General features: G+C 38.6%; 1 protein-coding gene across 1 annotated transcript in view; it reads right to left on the reverse strand.

Moving 5' to 3' along the window:
• TANGO6 (transport and golgi organization 6 homolog) overlaps nt 1-21,812 on the reverse strand; it is a 140,603-nt gene that overhangs the window by 34,005 nt on the left and 84,786 nt on the right. The window contains exon 16 of the mRNA XM_019756706.2: nt 4,775-4,926. Coding sequence (XP_019612265.2) covers nt 4,775-4,926 — 152 coding nt within the window. The remainder of the gene's footprint in view (nt 1-4,774; nt 4,927-21,812) is intronic.

The raw sequence follows: 21,812 nt of genomic DNA on the forward strand, positions 1-21,812 counted from the left end.
TCCCTGGAGGAAGCAACTGAGTCTTTCATCTGTGCCCTCTAACATACCTGGCACATGACAAATGCTCAGGAAGGAGAATTCCTTCAGTTTGCAGCCAAAGACAAGTTTGCCCAAAGTTAAAGTTCCTTCTCCGCCAGCACACACGGGGACTAAGCATTTTTGAGACTACAAAAGACTTCCAGAGCTTTCATGGGACACTGAAAGAACTGTCATAGAGGAGGATACAATAATCTTTTAAAATAAATTAGATCATTTCATTCTTCTGCTTCAGCTTCCCATCTCACTCACAGTGGAAGCCAACATCCTTCCAAGGCCCCAACTGGACTGCCACCAACTCTGATTCCTTCCCTTCCCTTCTTCACTCAAGCCTTGCTCTTTCCTTAGCAAGTCAAGCATGCACCTGCCTCAGGCCCTCTACTTACTGCTCCCTCTGCCTGGAATGCTCTCTCCACAAGCACCTGGCTGGGTCGATCCTTACTCCCTTCAGATCTTGGCTCAAATGTCACTCATCAGTGAAGCTTTTCCTGGTCATCCAAGTTCACATACAATAACAAGCTCCCTTCTGGCCCCTTACCTTACTAGATTTATCTCCTTAGCACTTACTCCATCTGACCACAGTATATACCTGTTTACATGCTTGCTTGTTTGTTACCTAACCCTCCTCTCTAGGATGCCAGCTCCATGAGAACAGGAACCTTGTTGCGTTTAGAGCTCAATCCCCACCACCCAGCACATGGTGCATTTGTAGACCCATAACTGGGACACAATAAGTGCTCACTAAATATTTGTTGAATAAATAAACAAATGGATGAAGAACTACTTAAGAGACTTGCCAAATAGCTCACTTTTTTCTATGTGAACAGACAAGAGCAGTCTGACTACAGGAGGACTGGACAGATGAAATACTATGACTTTCAGGTGTCCAATCAGGTTCAAACTTGTAGTCCACCCAAGGCAGCTGGTCTAGCACTGATGACATGGCAAGTGTGGGATGCTATATAAGAAGGAACGTCTAAAAAGAAGAGACAGAAATTACGTGGGATGGAAACAACTGGTTTTTCAAATCACAGGGAATAGATTGCCTTCTGAAGTTTCACTGCCAAAGGAAGTGCTATTAAGACGGGGAGCTACATGACCCTTCCTGTCAGTAGCTTTTCTCATATAGCAAGTCTCTTCCTTGTCCAGGCCACAAAAGTCATCTTATAAACGAACTGAAAACACTTACTGAGAGACAATATGGAGGAGGGGTTAGGAGCACGGATTTCAGGAAGTGACTGCCCGCATTCAAATCCCAGCCTTGCCACTTCCTATCGGCATGACTTCGGCAACTTATCTAATTTCTCTGTGCCTCAATTTCTCCTGTGAGGATTGGAGCAGTTGACATATGTAAGGCACTGAGAAGAATACTAAGTGCTTGTTATTATTACTACTTAAAAAATATGTAGGAACAAGTCTTCCCAAATAAGCCTTGCTCTCCTGTCCCTTTAATATTAATGACCAAATACTTACTGAGTACCCACAATATGCCCAGCACTGTGATAGGCGCTAGGGGGTGCAAAAGTGAATAAAGATTGGTTCTGCCCTTGTACTCACAATTCATTAATGATCCGAAACACTACTGGGATTGATGTCACAGAGTCCAGGTCTCTAGAAGTAGGGCAGGGACAGTGGACATGGGGTTCCCCAGAGCAGCAACTCCTCACATTGATTTTAAAGTTAAAATAAAAGGAAGGGCTCTCTCTTTGTGTTAGCACCCATGGGGAGCAAACAGCCTACTACCTAGTATTCATATTACATTTCTGAAGGCTTCATAAGCGACGCTCTATTCCTTCTGTGAACCAGGAAGTCGTAAAGCTAACAAGGCCCTTCATGATGTGTGCCCTGCCGCCTCTTTTGCCTCGGCTCTGACAACGAACTTCCTGCCCCTACCCTTTCCCTCTAGCCTTTTGGATCTTCCTATAGTTCTTCCAACCTGCCAGGCTCTCTCACACGGCTGTGCTTTTACATAAGCTGCTCCCTCTACTGAAATTCTCGCCTCTGCTTTCTTGGGCTAACCGACGTCTACTTGTTCCTCAGATTTAGCTCCATGATATCTTTATCAGCACTTAAACCTGACTGAGGGGCTCCTAAAATGTGCTCCCTCAGCACCTAGCACCATGGACTAGAATTGCAATCATTGATGTCTGAGTCTCCTACCAAGTTGCCCATGCCTCGAAGGCAAGGTGGTATCTTACAGGATTTTGAATTCCTGGCCGCTAACAAAGGGCCTGGCACATTGAAGGTGTTTGGTAAATGTATGACTGAGAACATCTGAAGGTCATGGTTACCCCTGTTCTTCCCATTCCCTTGCTACTCATCCTCATCACTGTTATCCTCAGCCCACTTTAAATAACCAAAATGCTCCTTAAAGAAAAATTTTAATATAGAAAATTAAAATTTCTTTACTCACATGTCACCTTCTCAGTAAGGCTCACTTGAATACCCTAGTTACTGCACTCTCTCCTTTACCTAACAGTATAATTCTGATCAGCCTTCTCTACTTTTTCTTCTTTTCCACAGATACATTATCTCTAGATCTTTTTAACAATCCTGCACTGTAGGTATTTTAATCTCATTTTCTAAGTTCTCTGCTCAGGTGAACACAGGTAAGTAGGTGGTGGAGCTGGGCCTCTCTGGTTCTCTTTCAACAGGTGAGGTGGGCCTCCAGAAAGATGACACTTCTTGAATGTTACGAAACCTGCTTTAGCTTAATCTTTCTAATTAACCAAACCAAGAAATTTCTCCCACACTTTCAATAGGAAAGCATATGCCACCACTATGCTACAGTTTTCCTTAAGAGAGAAAGGGAAGAAGAGTCTGGGGACTCAAAAAGAAATATGGTCTCAGTTTTGGGGTTCAGAAAAGACCATGATGTCTAAACTCTGTCTGGGTTTATTGTCTTTAGAAAATGTATGGGATCCTGTCAAGTCTCCGCTTAACTGCTTGGGAGATACAGTGGAACTTTTATTCAGTTCAAGGCTATGTTAACAAAAATTTGTGATGCTTACACAATTCGGTGAATATATTAAAAACTACAGAACTGTACCCTTTAAATGGGTGAGTTGTATGATATGTGACTTCTATCTCAATAAAGCTGTTATTAAAAATAATATTTAGGTTTGGTTCAGATCATAGTCCAAGAGTTTGTTTCAGTTCATGGTTTATGGTTCAGTTTAGGTTGAGTCGTGAAGAAACCAAGTAAACAGAGAAAAAAATGTGGGGACCATTTCAGTATTTGACCCAGAGAAGTTATACTAGGCTTAAATCTTTAGCTGATGTAACTAAATAGTCCTGCGAAGGCCCTTTTACAGGTTACAAGTTAATATTACTAAAGAACAAGAGATTTGCTAAGTGCCATCCAAAACAAGTAAAGATCAGGTATCTGATGGTTCACGTGTATTAGAGCAATTGAAGGTTTTAAGTCAGTAATAACCATTGTTTCTAAGTTATTAAAAAAAAGATACAAACAATTGGGCATAGGGGTATATCCCTCAAGGAAGAATTAGGAGAGGAAATGACTGATGAATAACTTTCTTAAAATCCTAAGTCAGAATTTAATGGTAAGAGTTGCCTTTATAATCAATAAAACGAAACATATAAAGCTCAGGAATCAGGCAATACCATAAATGGAAGTGTATGTATACATCCATGAGTGTGTCTCTCTGCTTACTGATAAGGCACAATCACCAGACTTGGAAGAAAATTCCTTCTCAGTGAGTACTTCCTAAGATTTGATGTTCAACATGGTCAGCCCTAGAATACTGACATTGTAAAAGAAGCCAGTAATACCCTTTTCCAAGTTTTTGTTTTTATAAAGTTACATGCTATATTATATGAGAAATCTTGTCTCTTATAAATAAAAAGGCAATATAAATTATTTACATATTACTTTATTTACATATTTATAACTTACATGCCATCATCTTTCAAAAAAGATTTAAGATGGTCAAGTGCATTGGTCAGAAACAGACTCCTGGCCACATAGTAACTCTTCTTTTCTGCCCATCATCATCTCTAAATAGCAGCATGCTAATGCACAGTAGATATATATTAAAGGTATACATTAATTTTTTGATGACTAAATAAACACAAGGGCAAAGAAAAAATTTAAGGGGCCAGAGGAAAATATTCATAGAGCAATACACAAATGAGCAACAAGACGTACATTTCATTAACTCGTACGCTCTGAAATCAGGAGGAGCGTCCAGTGCCAACCTCTTGCATAGCTATTATTTTGGGCTGCTCATTTCTCCTTTACCTGCTCTGCACTGGGCACAGGATATAAAGTGGTGAACAATACACGGAGCTTAGTCTTTTCTGGTAAATGGCCCTGTCCCTCTGAACACAGGGCACGTGTGACCAAAGGGGGCCAATTAGGGTATTTGCCTGAGATTTTTCTGTGAACAGATAGGAAACTCACAGATGGCCCAGAGACTCGGGTAAAGTTTCATCTGTCCTTCCTCAAAGTTTCTTCAACTCTATTGATTACTTTGGAATCTTTGAATAAATCCTCTTTTAATGCTTAACGTAGGTTAAGATGACTTCCTGTCACTTGTAATTAAAAAATCCTTACTAATGTAACTTTCAATATACACGTCAGACTAGTGAGGCTGAAGGAGGTTAAAGACTTACCTGATCTTGAAAAATAAACACAGATATCCTGACTCCCAATCCCAAGCTATATCACAGGTCCAAGTAAAAACAAGCTTTAGAGAAAGGAATCAAACTTCTGTACCTCATGAACGACGGAGCCCAGAAGAAAGTCCAGCCTCTGGCACAGTTCTCCAAGGTTGGATAAGCTGCTGGCCCTGTGAGCACTGTCTGGATCTCTCACTCCTCTCAGGAAGGTGTGGATCAAAGGTTCTCGGTACTTTGAGACCATGTCCCCTATAGAAAAAGGGAAGAAATCAAAATCTTTTAAAGCAAATTGTTAACTTCTTAAACAAGGAAAACCGGTATTATTGTGGCACATTGCATGGTGTTTTATACTTTTCAAAGTAGTTGCATAACCATTAAAAACTATGCTCAGGAAGAACATTCAATGTTAGGAAGGAAGAAGACTAATAATTAATTGGCCATTAGATTGAGTATCAATCAGGTCACTGTTGACCTTGACAAGAATGGTTTCGATGGACTAGTTAATGTCATCACAGAGTCAAGCAGAGGTTGTTTAGAGAGCCTGATGTCATTAATCTCAGTCACTTGAAAGAGGGAGGAGCAGGAAGTCTGTTTGTTTTCCCTTAAGTTCAGGAACACAATGTATTTTCCATACAATAAAAAGATAAAGAAGTAATTCCTCCAAAATGCTCCCAGTTCCTAATATACATATGAAGTCCTAAGACTCATCCCCTGCCCAGTTAACATCAACATATATTGCAGAAATTGAATCCATGGTGACTGAGCCATAGCCTTTTTTCAGAACAGAAAAGAGGGGACTTCATGCCTACTCTTAGATTGCACTTGTGAATATCAATCTTAGAGAGGTAGTCACATATACGAACAAGAATATCTGCATAAATATTCTACTGCAGATTTTAAAAAATAATTAAAAAAGATTTTCCTGCAGAATTATAATAGTGAAAATGAGAAGAAATAAATTAAACACTAACTAATATGGAAGTGGTTAAATAACCACACATATTATGGAATATTGTGTAGTCATTAAAAAGAACATGAAAGAATTGCATGCACTAATATGGAGAGGTCTCCTTAAGCAACAGAAACTAATAGAACCAGTATCATACCATTTGTTTGTAAAAATGCACAATAAACGACTTCTCTCACTATTAGCAAACCAAATGTACAGATTTAAATATGTATATTAAATATACAAATGCATTAAAAAAAAGTATGTTCTCAGTACTGGAGATACTATAGCATGAACTAGAAAGCAAAGTTCCCATATTCATGAAGCCTACTTCTAGTCAGGGAGAAAGACAATAATCAGTAAATACATCTTCCAGCAACAATAGGGCTATGAAGAAAAAGAAGGAAGGTGGGGGTGGGGGTGGGTTGAGAGCCAGGGGTGAGAGCTTAGGGAAAAGCTCTCAGAGAAGAGCTGAAGGAACAAGTCATGTGAAGTCCCGGGAGGAAAGTGAAGAGCAGAATGGACAACAGAAGTTTTGTATTCAATGTAGAAATCGTATGGCTGTTTCTTATACTGAGCCACAATAGAAGACAAGGGCATAGCATTACATAAACAAAACCACAATTTAAAGTTCCATTTATGTAAATTCCTGCCCTACCCCAGCTTCATTACTACTTTCCAAACAAGCATGCATTTCACTGCATGCTCCACCAGCACCATCCCCAAGTACACCTAGGAACCTAGAGGAGCCAGTGGGAAGGTCAGCATCTCAAGAACCCTGCATTGTACCCATGAGCACGCTCTGGGCCCACTTGTGGCCTTGTTTTCCAGACATTGGAATGAAGAGCTGGAACACTCACTGCATCTGCTCTGCATTGCTCAGAGTGCCCTGATCATATTCTCCCTTACACTTCACATACACCACCTAGATTTGTTATACCTTTGCTCAAACTTGTTCTTCTTTGGGGATATACAGCTCTGCCCCCAATTCCTGGCGGCTCTGCTAGCCTCTGATTAATTCTCTGTTCCCCTAGCTCCTACCAGGCTGTGCGGCTGGTTTCTTAAGACTGTACTGGATCCCAGTCTCCAGGACAGGGGTCAGCCCTGACCAGGTATCTAGGCAGAACAAAATGAATGCACATAGTCAGAGAATACAGCTTCCGGGGCTGCGATTTGATACAGGCATAGAGCTTAAAGACACTACATAAAGCGTTCTTAATTTGAGCTTTAGGGATCCCTATATGTCAAATTTTATTGTGTACATCTCATTGGCATTCTTCCATTCTTTCTTGCAAATCACACTCTAATTTTAAGTATCCACTTGCCCCAGCACGAACCACCACCATGTGGTTCAGGTTAAGGTCTTCACTGGTCTAAGTGAATCATGGTGGACATATCCTCTTGCCTTAAATGATTTAGGTATGGCCATGTTGACCCAATGTGGACAATGAGATGTGAAGAAAAATCTGCTAGAAGACTCTAAGAAAATGTTTTGCCTCTGGTTATGTTAAGGATATGACATCTTAGAGTTGCTGTAGTCAACTTAAAACCATGAGGGATCAGAGGATGCAGCTGGCAGAGCAGAAAGATGAAAAAAATTATGTCATGGAGCCAAACAATTAACTAGTCCTGGACTTTCTGTCATGTGCAGTGACGTATTCCCTATTGGTTAAGCCAGCTGAGTTGGGAATCTCTGTACCTGCAGCCAAAAGCATTCTAACTGATATAATATGAAAACTGGAATGTTCTTTAAAATTATAGAGTACTTCTGTGTCAGTTCTATGTCTATCTGTACAAAGCCAGAAAAATTAGATTTGCCAAAACAAAGGAATTTAAGACTGTATATGTTTTATAAAGGGTTCAAAAGTCAATGTTATAACTAACATACAACAAAAGAAAAAATTAAACCCAATAATTTTCTTTCTTCTAATTACAATTTTAATTGGGACAATAGCCTCATATAGAGCATGACTCTTATAATATCAGCATATATATGACTTTCCCAAAGAGCTAAGTCATCTTTATACGTCTGCCAACCTATTAAAAAAAAAAGGTGAGTAACGACAGTAGCTCATGTGAAGGGGCTATAACGTTGTGTGTATTACGCAACTATTGACTAATCCACTTCATTATGAACTAAAACCTCGGGCTCCAGGACACCCACTACTATTCCTTAGTTTCTGATTAAGAAATAAAACCTCAATTATCCCATCCACTCCTTGTTTTGGTTTAGGTTTTTGTTTTTTTTTGGTTTTGCTTTTTTTTTGGTATTTTTCTTTGTCCAGATGAAATGTTGTTACTGCTTCAGTTGAAACTTCTTTGAAACTTATTAGATTCCAAGCTCCTTATTCACCTTTTGTCTGAAAGTGGTACACACTTGCTCCCTGACAAGGGCAAACATTCACTACCAACCTGTTAAGTTGTCTCCTTAAAATTATGCACATTATATGGCCTTTACAAAAAATGGTATTGATTTCTGAATTCCCTTATCACCATTTTCAGAACGTACTCACCACAGACTACAATATGTAGACTAAGAGATACCCATGGAACTGAAGTTAGAGATTTTCCTCAGGATTTCTAAACAGCTTCAGGGAAATGAACATAGTAAATCCAAGCCCACTTCTAGAAACTTGACTCAAGTAGATGCTAGTCAGTTCAGCATTAATGACTTCTACTTTGAGCAATGATAATGACAACACCTGGCTATTTGCATCTTCATATTCTTCTCAGGATGTCAGCAAAAATCAACCTTATTGAGAAGCAAACAGCTGTATGTTCAAGGAAGCAAGTGAAGGATCTAGGTTTGTTTGAACAAACTTGATAAAAATGACTTGCTTTGGAAGGTGAAAAATCAAGTGCATAGTGAAAGAGAAAGCTGAAAAAATTTTAACCTGCCTATGACTTGTTTGTATCAATTACTGTATATGTGAGATGATTCTTTTAACAAATTAGGATTTGGAAGATTTTTATCAAGCTTTACAATGGTACTCTGAAACCTAGATTGATAGATTCATTTGTCAGATCTCATCTTCTTCCATAAAGGATCTGAGGTGACTTACATAGTGGAAGGGCCGCTATAAAATCTGAATTAACACCCAATTAAACTTTTGGAGTCAGGAGACCAGCTGATTTCAAGGGCTCAACCATTCTCCTAGTTCACTGAAACAGGTCATAAAAATGAAATCAAGAAAAATGGAGCGAGAAAGAAAATTCCACCCCGGGCCAAATCCTTACACCATCCATTCAAAACTCTATTATTAATGTCTGGGAGTCCCTCTAGTCCTTTTTTCGTCACTCCCTTCCCTCCTTTTTTTTTTTTTTTTGTCTTTGAGACATAGAAGTGAATACTGGGGGTGGCCAGTTAGCTCACATGGGCCACTGTGAGCTGTGCTCTCCTTAAAAAAAAAAAAAAAAAAAAAGTGACTATAGATAAAACCATTCTTAACTACTCTCTTCTACCGTGTTTCCCCAAAAATAAGACCTAGCCAGACAATCAGCTCTAATGTGTCTTTTGGAGCAAACATTAATATAAGACTCGGTATTAACTTACTATAAGACCGGGTCTTATATAATATGATATGATATGATATAAAATGTTGGGTCTTATATTAATTTTTGCTCTAAAAGACGCATTAGAGCTCATTGTCCCGCTAAGCCTTATTTTCGGGGAAATACAGTACCTACAAACAGGAAGTAACTAAGAGATATCCTATCCTGCTGGTTAAGGTGCTGCTGGGTAAAACCAATTATACTTTCCAAAGATCAAATGATCACTTACACCCAGCACTCCTCTGTAATCAGAAGGTTACATATATTTCAAGTAATGTTTTAGTCCAATGTTTCTCAAACACAAACATGAGCACTGAAATTGTGCAATGTGATTATAATGTGGATCCAAGTGATACAGAATTCTCATTAAAATAAGAACACAACACTTAAAAAATTCTATTAGAGAACTCACAGACCCCTAAAATCCATGAAATTTGATCTCCCGACACCCTTCCAGTTAGCCAATTTAATAAAAACGTTTCATGTACAACGGACTCCGTGGGGCACTACAGATTTAGAGACGAAGGAGATTTTGTCCTTACTTCTAGGAAGCTAGAGGTACACCAAGTGGCATGAGAGCAATAAACCAGGTGATATTTATTCTCTTTGGGGAAGACTTCATGGAGGAGGTGGCACCTAAACCAAATCTTGAAGGATGGTGAGGATTTTCATAGATGTGATATTCCAGATAGATGGAACTGTGTCAGCAGAGCCGTGAAGGCAAGGTGGGCAGAGAGAGAATAAAACAGATGGCTTTATTTAGAAAACAGCTATGCAAGGTGACTGTAACAACAGGTGTACTAAAAGGTAAAATGATCAGAAATACCCAGGGTCAAATCATGGAAGGCATGAAGTTAAGGATTTAAACAATGGGAAACTGATAATGCTTAAAAAAAAAAAAAAAAAAAAAAGACTTCATTTTTAAGAGCAGTTTTAAGTTCACAGCAAAACTGAGCAGAAAATACAGAGTTCCCATGGACCCCCTGCACCTCCCTTCCCCCAACATCCTGCACCAGAGACTACATACGTTTTCATTGCTGGACTTACACTGACACGTCATTATCACCCAAAGCCCACACTGACATTCCGGTTCACTCTGGTGTGGCACAGGGTGTGGGTTGACAAATGTGTAAGGACATGTACCCACCACTGTAGTTACCATACAGAATAGTTTCACTGCCTTAAAAATCCTCTCTGCTCTGCCTATTTATTCCTCCCTCCCAGCTCACTCCTGACAACCACTGATCTTCTTACTGTCTCCATAAGTTTTGCCTTTTCCAGAACGTCATATACAGTTGACCTGTGAACAACATGGAGGTTAGAGGCACTGACCACCCGCGCCCCACCAGTTGAAAATTCGTGTATAACTTCTGACTCCTCAAAAACTTTACTAACAGCTTACTGTTGCCTGGAAGCCTTACCAATAACATAAATAGTCAACACGTATTTTGTATATGTATTATACACTGTATTCTTACAATAAAGCCAGAAAAAAGAAAATGTTATTAAGAAAAGCATAAGGAAAATACATTTACAGTATTTATTGAAAAAATCCACCTATCAGTGGACCTGTGCCGTTCGAACCCGTGTTGTTCAAGGATCAACTGTAGTTGGAATCATATGGTATGTAGACTTTTCAGATTGGTTTCTTTCACTTAGTAATACGCATTTAGGTTTCTCCATGCCTTTTCATCGTTGGACAGCTCATTTCTTTTTTTTTTCTTTCTTTGTTTCTTTATTTTTTCATTTCTTTCATGTGCTGAAAAATATTCTGTTGTCTGGATGTACCACAATCTATTTATCCATTCACCTACTGAGGATACCTTGCTTCCAAGTTTTGGTAATTATGAACAAAGCTGCTATGAACAATCATATGCAGGTTTTTGTACAGATACAAATTTTCAACTCACTTAGGTAAATATTAAGGCGCATGATTGCTGGATCATATGGGAAGAGTATATTTAATTTTATATGAAACTGCCAAACTGGCTACCAAGGTGGCTGTACCATTTTGTATTACCGGTTTCCTATTGTTCACATCTTTAATTTCATGCCCTCTGTGATTTGATCCTTCCTATTTCTGATCATATTCATCTAGCAGTGTGCCCTCTGGTACAGTCACCTGGTATAGCTGATTTAAAATGCTGGTCTAGACATATAATGGAATACTATTTGCTAATAAAAAGAAATGAGGTACTGATACATACTGCAACACAGATGAACTTTGAAAACACTATGCTAAGTGAAAGAAGCCAGTCACTAAAAAAAAAAAAACCCACCAAAAAACAAGCCACAAAACCACATGTTGCGTAATTTCAGGTATAGAAAATGCCCACAATAAGTAAATTCTTAGAGACAGAAAGTAAATTAGTCTGACTGGTAATGAGTAGAGGGTTTCTTTGGGGTGATGAAAATGTCCTAAAATTGATTATGGTGATGTTTGCACAACCTTGTGAATATACAAAAAAAACTGAATTACACATTGTAAATGGGTGAATTGTATGGTAAATAAGAGAAGAGGTATATGTGTGTAGGTAGAATCTGACATGAAACAGACCTCTGCCTTCCAAAAGCTCAGAGACCAAAGGCTTGGGGACGAATCTCACAGACAACTCACAATGGCTGTTCCCCTCAACATCCGGATTCTTTGGTGACATGCCCACTACAGGAACTGGGTCCTTGACCACCAGTCAAGCAGAACCCAGAGCTTTCCCACTACTCTGTGAATGGCACTGCTTCTGCCAGCTCTTTACTTCCTTATTGTCAGTAAAAGATGGTGCCAAAAAAAATTTCAGTCTTTACTATTTCAGAGCTAGTAGTTTACTGGGTAACATTTAAAAAAAACCTTCTAAATCCATTGCTTCATTAAATATATATATGTAATTTTAAAGTCTCTTAAAAGAGTCAAGAAAATATTTAAGATTTAGACTCGGAGATTCTTACACATGGATATAGCCATTTGGTCCAATACCCCATCTATAGGAATGGCTGCACCAAACCACATTTGACAAACATGAATCCAGGGATAGTTAAGACCTACCGTCAATATTTAAAAACCTTTGTGCTCCAGCATTATTATGTCCAAATAAAAAAAAGGGGGGCTTTTGCTCTTTATTTCATTTCCTCTATGGACCAGACTCAAGCAGAGATGGAGATCTCAATTACAGTGTTAAATCCCCTGTGTAATCTAACCATTTCAAGTATGCTCTTCCTTTCTCCAAGGCAGTACTTTCTGTACTTTGTTTTTGATATTAGGTATTTTGGGGAGAAAAATGAGCAAATGTACAAAAAGGTTAAATGATATAACACACACTTGACTTCACTAAATCAGTTACTGAAAAAAGGGATCCAGAAGAATGATGTTTCCTCCCATTTTGGATTCCCATTTATTTGGGAGTTCAAGTGACTAGATCCCTATGGGTGACATCATGGAGAGCCACATGCCCTCATTGAAATATCTCTTCTGCTGACCCAGTCAATAAGGAAACAGGAGCCGAAATATAGACAGAATATGGTACCCTTCTATGTCCTTGCTAACATCTATTCATTTTTCCTGAATTTCAGGGCCTACAACTCTGCTTCACTCCTTGAAGAAATCCAGTAGAAGAATGACTGGTTTCTTGTAACATGTAACAAGTACAACTTATTGTCATGTGTGAACCAGAGTCAACAGCGATTATAATTTCTGTCAAGGTCAGAAGGAAATTAGATTGACATGGCAGATACTGACAGGCAGGATTTCCTCTCCAAAAGCCATTTATAGAATTAAATAATTTAAATGCAATTAATTTTTTATGAAATTCATCATTAAAAACTTCATAGGTAAATTTTGATCTATTAACAATTACGTTTCAGCCTTGAATTTCCCATGTAACTGGGGAAATCATCTCTTTTCTGATTTGTTTCCCTTCTTCTCATAGCCCTTTATGAACAAGGGAGAGATTTTAGTTAAGATAAATATGTAGCTACAGTACACCCCAGACATGAAATGCTGTGGAATAAAGCAATGTGGTGTGCATTTATAAGCCTCTTTATCTGCAAAGCACTTGAGTGACTATTATCTTATTTGGCCTCCCAAGAATTTAAGGTAGGTAGAAAAAAATATTATTAACTCTGTATTATAAATGAGGAAAGTAAAATTTAAAAGAGGCCAATCCCAGGTCACACAGCTACTGGAAGACAGACCAGGCTTTTGTCTCCCAGGCAGAGGGCTCTTTCTACTGCCATCAGGACACTTACTTGGCTCTCTATTAAAATCAGCAGGAATTTCCGTTCTAAAACAAAGGACATAAACGAGGCCAAATGATTCCCCCACATCTGACATTTCATGGTCCTTGCAATTTTCATCTTTCTCTGTTTAAACTTATAAGGCATGGGTGGAAAGAAGCCAGTGACATGTCTTAAAACAGTGCATAAGCAATAGGGCAGAATGGGAATAAGTTCTTCTGGTCCCTGGGCAAAATACAGAATTGTTAATCTTCTTGTTTAAGGGCTGGAATCCTATGAATTCTAGCCTGAAGAAGAGAACAAAAAAAATTCCCCTCTTCTTTACTATTTTCAAAATGAACAGAGCTGAACACTTCTGATTTCCTAAGAGTAGGAAATGACTGATAAATGGCCTTGTGAAAGCTGCTAAACCCGTACACTTGATGCACATATTAGGTCATCGCCGAGTTTTGGAGTCAAAGCCATCTTCTGGTCTTGATGGGACTTGCCAGAGAGGCAGGTCACAGTAGTCACGGAGCAAGAATGCTGGTAGTCCCTGGATAGATTTCCCCCTACTGGTGTCTACATGTCAGGACCCACTTTTCTCCCTAAGGCTAATTGTTGATGGCCTGTTTTTGGTATCACATTCATATTGTTATTCTTTTTAAGGCAATGTAACCAAGAGGTGACCCTGAGCTATGAATTTCAGGGGCTCTTAGCCCTCTCTTTCCCGGTTCTGGTATCATTATTCCTCATCTCACAGACCACATAGGCAGGGATGATTGAGACGCACATTGTATATAGACAGATTCTGATAAGCTTAGATGTAACCCTGAGAAGATCATTATGAGACAAGGTATTAAACAAAAACAAACTTGTTAGTGGGACAATTGTTGGTGCAAGTGACATACCAGGTATGTTTTAGAGAGCCAGAGAGACCTTCTTGCCTCCAAATATTTCTTCTATTAGCAAATTGTATTGCCTCCAAGTCTATTTAATCATTAGAATTTTATTTCTTTGGACTAAATAGCCTCCTTATTAAAAATACAAAATCATCCCAAGAAGGCCAGCACAATAGGAGGCTGTTATCCACCCCTTAGTAAATGTTAATATACGTGCTTACTCTTTTTTACAAGCTGGGAAGGAATTTGAAGGTGTGATAATCTCTGAAATTTGATTACTTTCTAGTGATGGTCAAGCCTGGTAAGGAAGAACCTGTAAAGGGAAGTTTTGAGGGGAGAAGAAAAAAAGAGATAAGTGAGGGGCACTGAAAGGAGAGATAGAGACCCTACTTTACACTTCAACTTGCAAAAGAATGTTTTTCCGCGTCTTCAAACAACAGAGATGTGCAAATAAGAACCATAGATAAATATCTTTTGGACAAAGTAAAACAATGTACAGGAAATGCTTTGTACCAATGGATTTTTGGCAACTCAATGAACTAAAGTAACACAAATAGAAACAGTTTGAAACTGGATGCCAAGGCTTCCCTAGTTAGGTATTAACTTAGGTTACTCATTCCATCTCTACAGCTCATTGAACTCCAAGATTGGATTACCAACGTATAAACTTTCTAGTTTACACAAAGTCACCCTACAAGGAAAATCTACAATAACTGACTCTACCCTAGTGTGTTACTAACAAGACAGACAGATTAGTTCTCCTGAAAAGTGTACTTGAGACAGTAACAGACTTCAGAAACATGGTGGAATTTTCTTGAAGGGCAGAATTAACAAAGTAAAGCCCAGAAATGTGATCACAAGGAAGGAAAGGTTCCAGGTTTATGGTAAATTGTTTTAAAAGATGAAAGAAGGGAAAAAAAACTCGGTGTTTTAAATGAAGGAGACTCTACAATTTTGTAATCTTGAAAGTATTGCAACCACTCCAGTGACTTAATTAATTTAATTTGCTACATAAATGTTCAAACCCGTTAAAGCATGCCCAAGAGTTAGTTGGCCTCATAATATTGACAAACACAAATCAAGAAGCCTGTAGCCTGAGAATATAAACTCATGTTTAAGTCATTAACACAATATCCCTCAAGTGTTATGAAATCAATCTCTACTAGATCAGGTCCAGCAAAAGGAAAGTTGAGGTACAATTTCTTTCTAAAGGAAATATTATATTTCAGTTAGTGGCTGGTTGACTCTCTTTCAAGTCCATAAGTCAAAATGCATGCAAATTCTATTTCAAAACTTGCAAAGAAAAGAGAAAATCAGGTGCTTCCCGGTCCTGTGTTCTTTCACAAACACATTGAAGAACCCAAATTCATGCTTTAATTTACTCTAAATTGGAACAGGGGAGTGAAATGAGAAGACAAAGGTATGAAGAAATCACTGAAAATAAAAATAACAGCAGAATAAAACACTGAAACATTCAATGTAATTGTAATCGTTAAAGAAAGGACCCTCTGCTAATGGCATCTTACATCTCCTGAGCTAATGAATCTTCAGCTAGTGATTTTTCAGAAAAGAAATATCTACTGAAATCTATTTAAAGAGATCTAATTACAAAAGGTAAGATTTCTGCTGTTAAGCTTGATTTGGGAGGAAAAGGACTTAAGAATGATTTGGAAACATGAGTCACTTCTAAAGAAACTCCCCTGAAAAGTAAGCAATGAGGTGCTGTTGGTTACCATAGAATAGGGGGCTCAGCAGACTTTTTCTGTAAAGAGTCAAACAGTATATACTTTGGGCTTTGAGGGTCACACAATTTCTGTTGTAACTATTCAACTTAGCTTAGGGCAAAAGCAGCCATAGACAATATATAAACAAGTAAGGGTGACTGTTTCAATAAAACTTTATGTACAGACACTAAAATCTGCATTTCATATAATTTTCACGTCATTAAAGATTATTCTTCTTTTGCTCCCGCCTCCCCACCAGCTATTTAAAAATGTGAAAACCATTCCTTGCTCAGAGGCTGTACAAGAACAGGGGCAGGCTGGATCAGTTTGTCAACCCCTGTAATTTCCCAACTTAAAAGCCCCATGATTTTTGGGTTACAGAAGTGAATTCCCTGCTGCAACTGCAGTCACCAATGTACATTCTGCCATTAAGAGTTCATGCCAATACCAGGCAGCTGATTTTCTAATTTCATAATATAATTTGGCTTTTACAGTTTCCATATTATCGAAAATGATAAGTTTGGTTAAGGCAAACCATTTATTTATTACAGTTGTGACTAAGGGCATGATCTTTGCAATCAGAAAGATCTGGCTCTCAGTCTCTGATCGAGCAGGCTAGCAAAGTGACCCTGGGGGACTCACTAACTTCTCTGAACTTGTTACTTTTTCTATAAAATGGTATAATAATAATAATAAGAAGAATCAGCTTGTAGGGCCATTTCAAGGATTATGTGAAAACGCATATAAAGTGATTAACAGGGAGTGAGCCACTGACTTGTATCCTGCGATAGGACAGGGGATCACACATGGTGCTCGTGTGAAGGGCTACTTACTCAGGTCGGCCTTTGCCTTGGGAGAATGACGGAAGACAATGTGCTCACTCAAAAATAACAAGAAAATAATAGCAACCAACACTTACTCACCCTTTACCATAAGAGACACTGGTTCTGAACATTTCACATATATTTTCTTTTTAATTTCATAACAACCCAATAAGGTAGTTATCGTAATTATCCTCATTTTACAGGAACAGAGCAGTTACGTAACTTGTCCATAGCTATTAAATGTGAGTCAGCTCAAAACTTAGGAGGGTTATGACTCCAGGATCTCAGTACGTACCTTTGATAGAGAAAGGCAAATGTATTCCAAGATTGTGCCTGTATGTCAACTTTGTTTTTACCTGCCCAATGACTGCCACTATAGATATCCCATCTCTCTATTTTGGTATCTGGCAACCCCACTACAGGAAATAAGATAGTGCTAAATATACGAGGTCGAATAATTAAGTTGGCGAACTCATCCTAGAAAAAGTGCTGCATACCTCATTGCTGAATATCACTACAGTCACCTTCGAAATATTTCCCTTGGGAAGCTATGCACCAACACCAGTGCCTAGTCCACCCTTCAAAGCAATTTTGGAACTTTTTTTCTGGAATGGCCATCAGAGCTGTCGTCATATTACCCTTGATGTCCTGAATGTCATCAAAATATCTTCCTTTCAATATTTCCTTTATCTTCAGGTAAAGAAGGAAGTCATTGGGGGCCAGATCAGGTGAGTAGGGAGGATGTTCCAACACAGTTATTTGTTTACTGGCTAAAAACTCCCTCACAGACAGTGCCGTGTGAGCTGATGCATTGTCCTGATGCAAGAGCCATGAATTGTTGGCGGAAAGTTCGGGTTGTTTTTGTCTTTTTCATGCAGCCTTTTCAGCACTTCCAAATAGTAAGTGGTACAGGTGGTACAAATTCATAATTAATAATCCCTCTGATAGCAAAAAAGGTTAGCAACATCATTGCAACAAGTTCACGAACTTAATTGTCAGATCTTGTATCTATGAAACTCAAATATTTGTAAATGATTTAAGATACATTATTTCATTTGAGCCTCAACAATTTTATGAGAATAACAGTTGCTGGATAGATTATAACTCTATCGCCATCTCTAAATGTAAAAAAAAAGAAAAAATGACAGTCTCTCATTTCTTCCTCTGAATTGTCTATAATATCTACTTTTTCTCACCATTCTCACAGACATCCCTCTTTGTGCTTTGGAATACCACAAAAGCTTCCTAGCTGTCTCTCTGGCTCCAGGCTCTTCTTTCTTTATCCATCTTTCATGCCCTTGTGAACCACTCCTTTCAAGGGTTTTCATCCTTGGGAAATTACTAGAAATTAGTCCTAGCCACCAGGGAGCAGGGTCTGATGCTGAGGGTGTCTTCATCCATCTCCCAAGAGAAAAGCGTGTTCCCAGTGGTAACTATAGCTTTCATTCTTGTGTGTGTGAATTAGTACAAACCTGGTCCCTCGCTTTATGCAAGAAGCCTAGTTTGGGTTTAGTTCCTATTTTCCTGAGGAAGTTGAAATTCTACCCACAACTGTCTAGTTTCCCTGTTGGCCTGAGGCTTCAGTCCCTGCAGTTACTACATAGAGTTTGAGGTAATGAAAGGTAATATTATTATATACCTGCTTATTATATACCTGGCAGTTTACATTTAATAACTGCTGCAAGCCACACAAGAGCACTGTGAAATAGATATTATGATGATCATTTTACGGACGAGGAAACTGAGGTACAGATATGCTAAGTAACTTGCCTATGGTCACACATTTGAGATTCAGGAAGTGGCAGCCTTGGGATTTGAATGCAGGCAGCCTGACTTCAGGACCCAAGGGTTTGGCAATAGTTTATACAGAGGGAAGATATGGCAGTAAGGATTCATCGTACAGCACATAATAATTTGGGCATGCTGATCTAAACAAAAATTTCCCACCCTAACATCAGAACCATGCTTACATTGTGGGCAGTGATTTTGTTTTAGCAAAAAATGACCTATCACATTAAAATAATGTCATCAATTTGATTTTTTGTTGGCATTAAAATTTTAAATGTTTTTTAAAGCTGTAAATGATCTAAAATATATAACCTAATTTTGTTTTTGCATATTTACTTATTATAATAAATATTATTTTAATAAAAAAATTAATGTCTGCTTTTCAAAAGACACCATTAAGAAAGACTGGGAGGAAATGTTTGCAATACATATATCTGACAAAGGACTTGTATCCACTACATACAAAGAACTCTTACAACTCAATAAAAAGAAAAAATAATCCAATTAAAAAATGAAAAAAAGATCTGAATGGTTAATTCATGAAAGAGATACAATAGAAAATAGCACATGAAAAGACTTGTGCTCAAATAATTAAGTCCTCAGAGACATACAAATTTAAAATACAATGAGATACCACTATAGACCCATTAAAATGACTAAAAACTAAAAAAAATATTGATACCAAGTGTTGGCTAGGATATGGAGCAATTGGAACTCTCATATATTGCTGGTTGTACAGCAATGTACAAAATGCTACAACTACATTAGAAAGCACTTTGGCAGTTTCTTATACATGTTCTATATGACCCAGAAATGCCACTCCTAGGTACTTACCCAGCAGAAACACACACACAAACACACACACGCACTCATGCACACATATGGTGTGATCAAACAATACAGTGAATGTTTAAATAAAAAAATTACTGTAAAAGATACATTGTCATTAATTCCTCTCAAAATACTCCCCCTCAGTTTGAACACACTTATCCCATCATTCTTGCCACTTTCTGAAGCAGTTCTAGAAGTCCTCTTTCGTGAGTGTCTTTAGTTGCACTGTCATGGCTGCCTTGATGTGCTGAATCAATTCAAAATGTTTACCTTTCATGGTCATTTTGACTTTGGAAAAGAGCCAGAAGTAGCTAGATCGAGTAAATAAGGTGGATGAGGACACACCATAATGTTTTTATTTGACAGAAATTGCCATACCAGAAGCGATGTGCGACACGGAACATTGACAGGAAGGAGGATGAAACCATTAGCCCATTTCTTAGGCTGTTTTCTACATACATCGTTTCTTAGACACTCCAATAAGTCCTTATAATATTCAGAGTTCACTGTAGAGTTCCTGGGTACAAACTCAGCTCGCACAATTCCATCAAGGTCAAAAAACACAATTAACATCACCTTGATGTTAGATCTTGATTGACGCACTTTTTCACACAGGAGAACAGAGTGATTTCCATTGAGAACTCTGAACCTTGGTCTCAGGATCATAACCACAGACCCACGTTTCATCTCCCATGATGACATGTCTTAAAAAGCTAGAAGCTGAAGCAGCACGATCGTGCAACTCCAACAAAACTGACAAATGCTGTTGCTTTTGACAGTCAAAACACGTGGAACAAATTTTGCACTCACTCGCTTCATGCTCAAATTGGTTATTAAAATGCTTTGAACAGAATGGTAAGACATGTTCAGAGTCTCAGAAATTTCCCTAATAGTCAACGGCCTGTTTGATCAAATCATTTTGCTTACTCTTTCAACATTCTCTTGGAGTTTTGATGTTGAAGGACATCCCAATCTCTCCTCATCTTCAATCAATTCCCAGAGGAATAGTTGAATAAATATTGTAAATTATGGTATATCCATACTATAAAATGTTATGCAGCTGTTTAAAAGCTCCTCTTCTCACCTTAATTTCCAGACCAAGCCAACTGGAACTCACAGTAATCTGTTAGACAAATCCAATTATTCTATTTTCCCTTGTTTTCTATAACTGGCTAGAAGAGGGTGTTGTCAGAACAGAATTTGGGGCTGAATTTGCTCCTCTCTGGGCAGATGATAGGGTTTCTCAAATCAGATTACGGGCTTCATGCTGAAGCTAGAGGGGATCATGGGTTGCTCATCACTTAGATGAACTCTGAGGGGGCAAAGTGATTGCTAAACTAAAACAAACAATTTAAGCAGGTGATATGGAAAAGAGTTGACAAAGCACATTAAATAAGGGTGTTTTACAGGTTTTAAGAGGTAGAAGTACAATACACCCTAAAGCCCAGGACCTACCCTTCTCTTGGAATATAGTAATTTAAGAAAAGGCAGCTTCTACTCTAGAAGTATAAGCTGCTTTGCCCCAGCACTCCCGCGTGTCATTCTACCTGCCAAGGCATACTCCAATAGACACCTGGGATTTAGTTCCCTCCCCTCCTTCCTCATTTCAAAAATTAATTCCTAATCTTTTTTACAGAGTTCACTGAAGGTAACTCTTCAGATAAAGCAACACAAATATGGTTTTCTATTTTGGCTCTCAATTTTGGAAGTTTCTGACCTAGAGTGAAGGGGAACTTGTTCGAGCTTGCTGACTAGAAGACTACATTCTGCCTCTAAAAATAAAGCACTACCTTTGTCTATCACAAGGACACTACCACATCTGAGTCACTCTTCTAGGGCAATAATGGGTTCATTGAGTTATGCATCCACCCTACCATCCATCAGTCTCTCCTGCCCTCCCCACTCTCACCTTTCCCTCCTTCCCTTCATCCATCCACCCACCCAACAATGACAGGCTCCTCCATTCATTCTGAGAGCAAAGGTATACATTTTGGAGATGTCTGGTCAGGGTTAGAAATCTGGTCCGAAGCCATGGAATAATTTTTCTCTGTGACATTAGCAGGCTCGTTCATTGCTGACATGAGTGCACATTTCTGAAGGGCTAAATACCAAGAGCCTTAAAAGCATGCTCTTGGTATTTAGCCTTTGACCCAGTAATTTCCCTTGTAGGAACCTACCCCATGAATCAAAGATTCACCAAAGGAATTTATGTATAAGAATAATCAACAGCACACTTCTCACAATACTCATAAAATTCTTCATAAAGAAAGGAACTGGGGGGCCGGCTTGGTGGCTCAGGCGGTTAGAGCTCCATGCTCCTAACTCCGAAGGCTGCTGGTTGGATTCCCACATGGGCCAG

Source organism: Rhinolophus sinicus, linkage group LG11 (assembly GCF_036562045.2).
Source record: "Rhinolophus sinicus isolate RSC01 linkage group LG11, ASM3656204v1, whole genome shotgun sequence".
Taxonomy (NCBI): domain Eukaryota; kingdom Metazoa; phylum Chordata; class Mammalia; order Chiroptera; family Rhinolophidae; genus Rhinolophus; species Rhinolophus sinicus.